Source organism: Pelophylax lessonae, assembly GCF_965119305.1.
Source record: "Pelophylax lessonae genome assembly, chromosome: 2".
Taxonomy (NCBI): domain Eukaryota; kingdom Metazoa; phylum Chordata; class Amphibia; order Anura; family Ranidae; genus Pelophylax; species Pelophylax lessonae.
In genome coordinates this window covers 375,040,329-375,051,039 of record NC_138769.1, presented here as the reverse complement: position 1 = coordinate 375,051,039, position 10,711 = coordinate 375,040,329, and the positions used below count along the sequence as shown (strand labels likewise).

At 45.4% G+C, this 10,711-nt stretch overlaps 1 protein-coding gene across 1 annotated transcript; it reads left to right on the top strand.

Moving 5' to 3' along the window:
* Window positions 1–712: 712 nt before the first annotated feature.
* Window positions 713–7,837, top strand: LOC309546684 (uncharacterized protein; the record flags this gene model as incomplete). Its single annotated transcript, XM_082246399.1, has 3 exons — window positions 713–988; window positions 5,788–5,962; window positions 7,357–7,837. The coding sequence occupies exons 1-3, from the start codon at window positions 736–738 to the stop codon at window positions 7,835–7,837; spliced, it is 909 nt and encodes a 302-aa protein (XP_082102525.1). The 5' UTR covers window positions 713–735.
* Window positions 7,838–10,711: the final 2,874 nt, after the last annotated feature.

The window sequence follows — 10,711 nt, the reverse complement described above, 5'->3', positions numbered from 1 at the left end:
ATACAGGATTTATATAGCGCCAACAGTTTGCGCAGTGCTTTACACTATGAGGGAAGACAATAGAGTTACAATACAATTGAATACAGGAGGAATTGGAGGGCCCTGCTCGTTAGAGCTTACAGTCTAGAAGATATATATATATATATATATATATATATATACACAGGCCTCCTGTATTGAATTGTATTGTAACTGTATTGTCTTCCCTCATATAGTAAAGCGCTGCGCAAACTGTTGGCGCTATATAAATCCTGTATAATAATAATAATTTTATATATACTGTGTGTATGTGTATATATATATATATATATACACAAACACACATTTATATAATATAAATAGACCAATATATGTGTAGCGGAGTGGAGGAGGGATGAAGAATAGTTTGTTTTCAGGGTGAAGACCCACTTTAAAAATTTCCCATTGAGCTCAATGTATATTTCAAAATCCCGCTGCATAATTTTATCAAAGTACAAAAGAGCTACTGATGATTTGCTTGGGGGCAGCTACTCCCTTTGCTGCTTTGTAGGTGGCAGAATGTTGCGTTTTGTTTCTAATGCACTCCTAATTTTACTATTTCAATGTACTAAAATAATTTTTTTCCCTCTTTCTACAGCTGTGGAAATTACTTCCATCAATGATATCCCTGATGTGATCAATATTGAAGCTGGATCGCGGCTGCTGATACCTTGCAGCTTTTCTACATATTCAGCAACAAAATATCATAGATACGAAATGGAGTGGGAGATGGTCCCCTTGGAAGGTGGATCACTCAAATCGTATGTTTACGTTTACTATCCAGGAGAACCACAGATCCGGGACAGCAGGGCCCATGTGTTTGCATCACTTATCAATGAAGGGAACTGCTCTCTTGTCATTGACCCGGTGGGCATAGAAGACTCTGGTATTTTTGAACTCCATCTCGGTGTAGATGGCAACAACTATGAACCATCTCCAAGTATATATGTGAAAGTTTTCGAGGATTCTGGTAAGTTTATACAGAATAACCAAACCATTTTTTTTTTCTTTTTTTGCCATGACTATGTATGAGTGGAGGGTTTTTAGCTGAGGAAGTGGTAATATCTTCTACCTGCCTGTCCTCTCTGGGCATAGCACATTCTTCCCTAGTTCTAAACATATAGAGCACAGGCCATGGCTGCCATTGTACTGCTTTAAAATGAAAGCCAAGTGGGAGGACTTTTAAATGTATGTTTTGTTATATCTGTGCAATGAATGCAAACAAATAACTATTGATCATCTTAGGAACCCAGAGCTGTCCTGTAGCCTGTCCACACTTTGTGTAATCTAAAGGAATCTGATTAGCTATCCCAGTTCTAGTCTTTGTCTATAGATCAGGGGTATTTAAACTATGGCCCTCCAGTTGTTTAGGAACTACAATTCCCATCATACCTCATCATGTCTGCGAATGTCAGAGTTTTACAATGCCTCATGGAATGTGTAGTTCCGCAACAGCTGGAGGGCTATAGTTTGAGGATCCCTGCTATAGATCAATTAGGATATAAAAAGAAGGGGTGCAATTTAGTAGGTTAGCAAAAAAAAAAAACTGGAGAGGGCTGACACTGTTGTATCCACATAAATTCTGTGCTGTCAGCATCCAATAGGAATTTAGGAGTGGAAGCAAATCTTCTGCCATTCAACAAGTATTTTTCCTTTTTGAGAGGGCCTTAACCGGTTGCCGACTGCCCACAGTATATTTACTGCGGCAGTCAGCCCCGGCCAGGCAGAGTGACGTAGATCTACGTCACTCACCTGTCATCCGCTTTAGAGCCAATAGCGGGCGAGCGCGCGCCCGCTGAGGCGCACGCCCGCCTCAGCTCGTTCACGGAGGAGTGCGGGAGTGTGACCGGCGGACCCGATGTCCGCCGGTCACACTACGATCGTCGGTAGAATGGGAGAAAGGCAGAACGGCTTATGTAAACAAGCCGCCTGTCATTCTCCCTGTGTAAAAATGCAGATCAGACGGTTCTACTATGTAGAACCGTTGATCTCTGTTTTTACACTAGGAGACCTGTCCCACCACAGTTAGAAGCACGCCCCTAGGACACACTTAACCCCTCCCTGTCCAATATAGTTAACCCCTTCCCTGCCAGTGTCATTTTTGCAGTAACAGTGCATATATATAGCACTGATTACTGCAGTAATGTCACTGGTACCCCCAAAAGTGTCAAAAATGTCAGTCAAGGGTCCGATCTGTCCGCCGCAATGTCGCAGTACCGCAAAAAAAATCGCAGATCGCCGCCATTACTCGTTAAAAAAAAAAACACCAAAAATTACAAAAATCTTTCCCTTTGTTAGTAAACGTGATAACTTTTGCGCAAACCAATCAAAATATGCTTTTTGCAATTTTTTTTTACCAAACATATGTAGCATAAAACAAATTGGCCGAAAATGTTAAAAAATTTAGATTTTTACTTTTTTTTGGGGGGGAATTTCATATAAAAAAAAGTGAAAAATATTGTTATTTTTGCAAAATTTACTTTTTTTTTTTTGTTTATAGCGCATGATCAAAAAATCGCACAGGTGATCAAATACCACCAAAAGAAAGCTCTGTTTATGGGAAAAAAAGGACGTGAAATTAGTTTAGGTACAGCGTCGCATGCCCGCGCAATTGTCCATTAACGTCACGCAGTAAAAAATCGCAAAAAAACCCCTGGTCAGGAAGGGGGTAAAATCTTCCGGGGCTTAAGTGGTTAAAAAAAAAAGTCTGGGAATCAATCTCCGTTCGTGGTCTTAATTTAGCAGAGAACCAGTGACTGTCAGCCATTGGCTTTCTGCTCTGCCCCTCCAGCACTCATTGAAGCACCAGGCTGCGGAGGGGCTGTGAGCGGCTGGCAGGCTGAGCCAGCTGCCAGTCCAGGTTTCTGGATGGATCCCGTCATTAAAGTTGGGATCTCTTTAGAGCCTTGACCTGCTGAGTGATGTCAGCTGACAGTGTACTTTAGCCACAGGAGTGCAAAACAAAGTGCACTCCTGTGACCCACAAGAGAAGTAGGGCCAAAAGAGCTTTGGTCCTACTTCTCCTTTTTAAGGGGATAAAACATGGGAAACGTTTATATATTGCAGAGGTACTGCATTTTTAATTTAACGTTGCTTTCACATACATTTGAGTGCTGGTTCACACATATGCGATAGGGGAACCCTGCAAATCCACTGCGGGTTTCCGCATCGCACTCGACTCGCAGGCAGTGCACACTGCAATATGCGAATCACTGGGGGTGTCAATACAAAGTTAACGACACTCCCAGATCAGTTCGCATATCGCAGTGCAAACTGTCAGTTCGGAAATGAATCTGATCACAAGTGTGAACACCCATGCGATCCAATTCTGGTGCGGACCAAAAAAGGGGTCCTGTGTGACTTCGGTCCGATAGCGATGTGAATTCAGCCATACAATCTGTGTGGCTGAATTTGCAATGCACAGACATCGCATGTGATTTGCAGAGCAGAGCGCTGTGGATAACATGCAATGTCTGACATCGCTGAAGTGTGAACCGGCACTTTAGTAGAAGTTTCTTTTTAGTAACTACACCTAATACACTCTGCTATGTAAAAACAAATGACATTGCTCTCCCTTCTAGTGATCCTAAAGCCTTTTACACACTACTAGTTTTTTAAAGAGGAAGTCAAGTCTTTGTTTTTTTTCTTCTTTTTTCTCTTCCCTGCAAAGTAAATGCATAATGTGCTGATATGCATCGCATACTACCACATTATGTGACACTTACCTGCAAACGAAGCTTGCGTTGTCCCCGCTGGCGGCCTCATCCACCTCCGCCCATCTTCTTTCCGGGTCTGCGGATCCCGGCTATATTACTGGCCAGAGCCGCGCGACGTCACTCCCGCGCATGCACGCGGGTGGCGTCCGTCACTGCACAGGGCTCTGAACAAATGGCACGGGTGGCCGTTTCTTCAGAGCGCATGCGCTGATAGCGTCATCGGGTGCATGCAATGTAAATATCTCCTAAACGGTACATGTTTAGAAGATATTTACAGTACCTATAGGTAAGCCTTATTATAGGCTTACCTATAGGTACAAGTTATAAAGGTGGGTTTACAACCACTTTAAACTGACAGTTCAGGTCGGAGCCACTGTACTAACAATCCAATGTTAGTACAGTGATCTTCCCTGCTGTGCCCCCCTGCCAGAACACTCCGATCAGCGCTCTCTGCCATTGGGTGAGAGCGCTGATTAGGAGTCGGTTGGCAGACTTTTTTTGGTTATGACTCTTTGACAGAAGCCGACCATGCTGTCGGACAGGCCAAATGTCAGCTTGTTTCTATTGAACCTGTTGATTCCGCTGACATTTAGCTCGTGTGTACTAAGCTTTACTGTGCAGTCCTGCCTTGGCTGGATTGCTGAAACAGCTCACCTATAGGAAAGAATGAGCACTATGAGGGTGGGTTGGGAAGGGCCATTTTCACTAGAAAGGCTGTGAGCCTAAGAACAGGGCCCGTATAATGATTAATGATCATATAAAGACCACTGTGTAAGTGCAAGGTACATTTTTTTTTCTAGCCGCTTAAGCCCCGGAAGATTTTACCCCCTTCCTGACCAGGGCCTATATTGCGATTCGGCACTGTGTGACTTTAACGGACAATTGCGCGGTCGTGCGACACTGTACCCAAATGAAATTGATGTCCTTTTTCCCCCACAAACAGAGCTTTCTTTTGGTGGTATTTGATCACCTGTGTGATTTTTTTTTTTGATCATGCGCTATAAACAAAAAAAGAGCGACAATTTTGCAAAAATAACAATATTTTTCAAATTTTTTTATATGAAATTCCCCCCCAAAAAAAAAAAATGTAAAAATCTAAATTTTTTAACATCTTAGGCCAATTTTTTTTCTGCTACATATGTTTGGTAAAAAAAAAATCGCAAAAAGCGTATTTTGATTGGTTTGCGCAAAAGTTATTGCGTTTACTAACTAAGGGAAAGATTTTGTCATTATTTATTGTTTTTTTTTTTAACGAGTAATGGCGGCGATCTGAGATTTTTTTTTTTTGCGGCACTGCGACATTGCGGCAGACAGATCGGACCCTTGACTGACATTTTTGACACTTTTGGGGTTACCAGTGACATTACTACAGTAATCAGTGCTATACATATGCACTGTTACTGTAAAAATGACACTGGCAGGGAAGGGGTTAACTTTATTTGAGAGGGAGGGGTTAAGTGTGTCCCTAGGGGTGTGATTCTTACTGTGATTGGATGTGGCTGTGTGTGTAACAGCACAGATCTATGGTCCTACATAGCAGGACCGTATGATCTGTGCTGTTACACAGGGGAGAATGACAGGCGGCTTTGTTTACATTAGCCGCCTGCCTTTCTCCTGGTGTAACCGATGATCGCGAGTGACCGACGGACATCGGGTCCGCCGGTCACTCACGCGGTGGGGGGTCTGTGAGCGAGCGGGAGCGCGCCTCCAGCGGCGCGCGCTCGCTCTCTAGACCCTCACAGGCTAGCGACGTAGACCTACGTCGCTTTGCCTGTGAGGGGCTGACTGCCAACGTAAATCGTCGTTAGGCAGTCGGCAAGTGGCTAGAACACCCTGTACTATGGGTAATTACATTGAAATTTGAATCATTGTTTGCTAAATAACATTTTACAATTCACATCCAAATTCACACTGAGTGTGCCATATTTCACTCAACAGGCAGGCACAGGAATAGGAAGATGTGCATACTGGGAATAAAAAAAAAATGTCTGTTCAAAAATGCTGTAGCTATTTAATTTGTCTTCTAACCAAATTTATGTTGTGTTCTTTGCAGATCAGAGGTATGCTGATCCCAACAGCAGAAGTTTTCACCTTAATCCTGAAACGGATAATGGCATCCTTGGAAATCCAAAAGTGGAGAAACCGCCAAAGTACACCTTAATGCTGTGTGTTGGAGGGGCAGTTCTATTTGTACTATTGGCAGCATCTATGGGAGCAATCCTTTACTAGTAAGTTCAATTAGTAATTTCAATACTTAACCTTCCCCAATCTTTTTTTTTTTTTTTTTAACATAAGTATGTTCAGATATTTTTAGGACTATGTATTTTTTTCATTTTAGTTAATCAGATAAACATAAGAGACTACAAATTAATATTTAGAGGAGGACTGGCCTGAGAGGCCTGCATTTATAACATATTGGGCTGGTGCCCCTGAGTGGAGCAACTTCACTATTCAAACACCAATCAGAGCAGGACCCACAGTCAAGTGACACTTGGTGGTCATTATACACCTACCTTGTTCAGATCTGCTATCACAGTGTATATTAGTAGGAAACCTTCCTGCACCAATATTGGCTTGAAGCCCTAAAATGATGTTAGTTTATTCAGCCCATAGAAACCTTGCCCTATAACGAAAGAGCTAGTTGGTTGGGTTTGCTCCCCAGGTTGAAGGCTCCCAGTCATCATCTGTTAAAGCTTTATCCATGTATGGTTTTTATTGAATAGTTAAGTCAGTTCAGTTTTGACCAGTTTAAGTATACATATTCCATACCCATCGGATAGTTATGTAAGCAGTGACTCCCTAAAGTAGTGGCTGTTACTACAATGGTTGCACAGTCTTCCAGGTACCGTGCCAAGCAACTACTCTTCTGCATAGTGAACACAGGGCTTTGCTCGCTTGGCACAGGCACCATTCACAGAAGGCCTTATTTGTTTTTGTTTTTTTTAATGAATACAAGGCTTTCTCTGATTGAACAAGGTGAGGTGGTGATGTCCCAAAAGCTTTATTCAACATCACACCTAATAGATTATAGCAATACCTTATATTACTTCATCCACTGCCATAAAAGCATCAGCTATGCAAGCAAAACATGAGCAAGGTGTTTTCTTGACTAACACTGAATGTAAAGCCGGCCATAGACAGATCGAATCGCGGCTGGCTCAGCAGGGACTGGCCAAGATTCAACCATGTATGTGCAGATGTGCAGGCTGATTGTACCCAAGTCGGGTACAACCAGCATGTCAGATTTTTCTACATACAGTTACTATCAGCAGTTATGGCCGCTAACAGTAATCATTGTATTCTCCTGCCCGGGAATGCTGCTTGTGCCCCCCCCCCCGGCAGAATGCAATAGCATAGCGGGAGGCATTCCCCCATCAACACTGATTACCAAACTTTTATCAGATCTTCACTGCTGTCTACATACCCATTTCTGTGATTTTTTTTTTCCCCATGGCTTTTTGTCCAGGTGACCACAGAGGAAATTAGAAAAAATCTCTGCAAAATGTTACAGACAGCAATGCTTAAAAATAATAGTGGACCCAAATCTAAAAAGAAAACTGTTTTGCCTACAGTAGCCCTTTTACTAACAGATTGTACTTTTTCTTTTATTTTTCTTATATAGTGAGCTACGAGTTCGCAAGAAAAAAGTAGATGAATTAAGGTTGGCAGAAGAGGGAAATGCAGGTCTAAATTCTACAGACTCTGAGATACATCAAGACACATCAAGTGGCCGTGCCAACCCTCCGTCAGCTGATCACATGGACAGCCATGCAACTGCAGGGTCTGAACTATTTGACATGGGTCAGATCAATGAGAATTCTGCACCAGGTGTCCATAACACCATACCTCCTGAAATGATATCTGAAGGCTTGCCACTTAACTTCAATGTTCAAGTGACATACACGTGTACATGCGTTCCTCCAAGGGTAGAGCCTTCCATATCATCTTTTAATCTCTGTGTCCCACCAGAAGTTGCCTCATCACCATCAGCAGTAAAGATTTATATGCCAGCAACAAAGGGACAACATGCATGTACATGTGTTCCAGCACAAATGTGCTCGATCAGCCTGCGTCCACCTGTTGCCTCTTTTTCCTCATCATAGGCTTTAAACAGATCATGTGGCGCAAGGTCATTGCTGTCACTGACACCCTGCAGGCTAAAGGGGTTGCATCCACTGGTCCGCCAGCTCGGCCAGTTCATGAGGGTGCTGACCCTCTTTCAAATCCTGGCATAAAAGCTTTGCCCACTCTGTCAAGGTCTTGGAGACCAAGGTTATGGCAACAATGGCCTCAGGATTGAACCTGCCACTGTAAAAAGATGGCGGACCAAAGATTCAGCCTTCCTATCTGCAGGATCTTTAAAGGACGGAGCATCCGCCACTGGTAGTAACGTGACTTTATTTAACCGGCGGCACTGTCAGTTTCTTTAAGAGGGACCCCTCAAAAGGATACCTCCTAGCAAAGCTCTTAGGTATCCCAACCATGCATTTTCGGGGACCCCCACTGACTAGCGACAATCTCGACGATATAGGCAGGAAAAGGGAACATCTTAGTCAAACTGGTGCCAAATTGCATCGCTTCAGCCCATGCAGCATCCGCTGTGTCCTCCATTTTTAAAGTTTCCCGCACTGATACAATCAGTGCCTCCACAAGCGCCTTTTCTAGCGCAGAGGTACTGGGAGAGGAATCATCCTCACTATAAGGGCACTCGAAGTGCGTGGACACCGACCCTGTGGGGTGACCCACAGCCGCAGCAGCCAAATCAGAATCGGAGGAGGCAGAGGAAACAGGTGAAGGTGATGTATGTGGCAAATGAGGTTTAATGTTGACATAATATAACTGAGTACTAATATTTATAGGTAAAGTTGATCCAGGGAATATCCGATTGCCTTTCGGGGGATCAGGAAGGAATTTTTTTCCCCAGCTGTAGCAAATTGGATCATGCTTTGCTGGGGTTTTTCGCCTTCCTCTGGATCAATTGCGGGTGTAGGATTGTGTATATGGAATTGTATGGTTGGGTTTTCTTTACTGTTTTTGTTATTTGTTGGTTGAGCCAGATGGACTTTTTACCAGGTCACTTTTGACACCAGAGGCTGCAGGGCCTCTGTCATGGCCGCCATTGCAGAGTTGGACCCCAAGGGTCCTCCCCGTCTGAGAGCGGGTTAGGTGGTGACACCTGTTCCAGAGGCTTCATGGCACCCTGGGACCGACAGTAAAAAACAGTGTAAAATTATCAGACAAGCTGTGAACACACCCCTCCCTGCTGTCTCCCGTGGCACCACAGGTCCCAGCAACACTGCAATAGCAGAGGAGGCAGGGAGATACCGCCCCAGGACTCGCCACCAAATTTATCTCAGCAGAGAGAAGGGAGAGAAGGGGAAGAGCGCCAACAGCCTGCAGCACGCCGATCTGAAAGGAAGCGGAAACGGCCATGCTGCATGGCGGGCACGCAATTGCCGGGACCCCATGAGGTTCTGTAATCAGCCAGGGGGGGGCCTTGTAGGGACCCCCCCCCCCCCCGCAGGACTAAACGCACACAAGCAGGCATCTGGTTCGGCGTCAAATGTCATGCATCCTTGGGGTCACTGAAAGAAAAAATGACAGGGGGTGGGATGGTAGAAAGATGACAAGGGGGGATGAAGGTGACAGGGGGTGGGGTGGTAGGAAGCTTACAGTGGGCTACAGGGGGGGGTAAAGATGACAGGGGGTGGGATGGTAGGAAGCTGACTTTGGGGTACAGGGGGGATGAAGGTGACAGGGGGTGGGATGGTAGGAAGCTGGCAGTGGGGGACAGGGGGGGTGGGATGGTAGGAAGCTGACTGGAGATGATGACAGGGGGTGGGGTGGTAGGAAGCTGACAGTGGGGTACAGGGGGGATGAAGATGACAGGGGGTGGGATGGTAGGAAGCTGACAGGGGGGATGAAGATGACAGGGGGTGGGATGGTAGGAAGATGACAAGGGGGGATGAAGGTGACAGGGGGTGGGGTGTGGGGTGGTAGGAAGCTTACAGTGGGCTACAGGGGGGGTAAAGATGACACGGGGTGGGATGGTAGGAAGCTGACTTTGGGGTACAGGGGGGATGAAGGTGACAGGGGGTGAGATGGTAGGAAGCTGTCAGTGGGGGACAGGGGGGTGGGATAGTAGGAAGCTGACTGAAGATGATGACGGGGTAGGGTGGTAGGAAGCTGACAGTGGGGTACAGGGGGGATGAAGATGACAGGGGGTTGGATGGTAGGAAGCTGACAGGGGGGATGAAGATGACGGGGTGGGATGGTAGGAAGCTGACAGAGGGGATGAAGATGCAGGAGATCAGCAGAGCATGGGAGAAGGGGAGGAGTCAGCGGAGGGAAGCACATGGAACCACTCACTGATCCAACAGCTGTTGGATCAAGGTTCTGACAATCTCCCAGTGCCTCCCCCTCCTCCACAGGACTGCACGGGACCTTGCTCCCTAAAACGACTACTACTGTCACACAGCAAGATAGAGAACTAGTGGCCAAGGCTGCGCCTGGGGCGGCAGTGCGCCCTAGCCGGCTGCCTAGATCGCCTAGCGGGAGCGCCAGCCCTGCCCACATCTAACAGACAATAACCACATACTGGACGAACAACACATATAAAAAAAACAGAAACAATTCACTGAAGGTGTCCGGACGTGACGGTATATGTGGAATATGTAAATCGGTTAAGAGTCATGATCGTAATGATCTTGCAAATCTGACTTCATATTACACACAGTCCGTGTAAGGAATAATACAACTGGGATGGCAAAGATCTTTGCCTGATCAACCAGAAGTTTGCAGCCTCAACAAGCTGTCTGCGTTGAGGAGTCTCTGAATAGATTTTTTGGCCACCTTGCTTTCAAGGTACCCCTTTCAAGGAAAGGGGTACCATTTATACGTGGACAACTTCTTTACAAGCGTGCCACTTTTTGGACACCTTTTTGATTTTGCAATTGGCGCATGTGGTACCGTGCGAC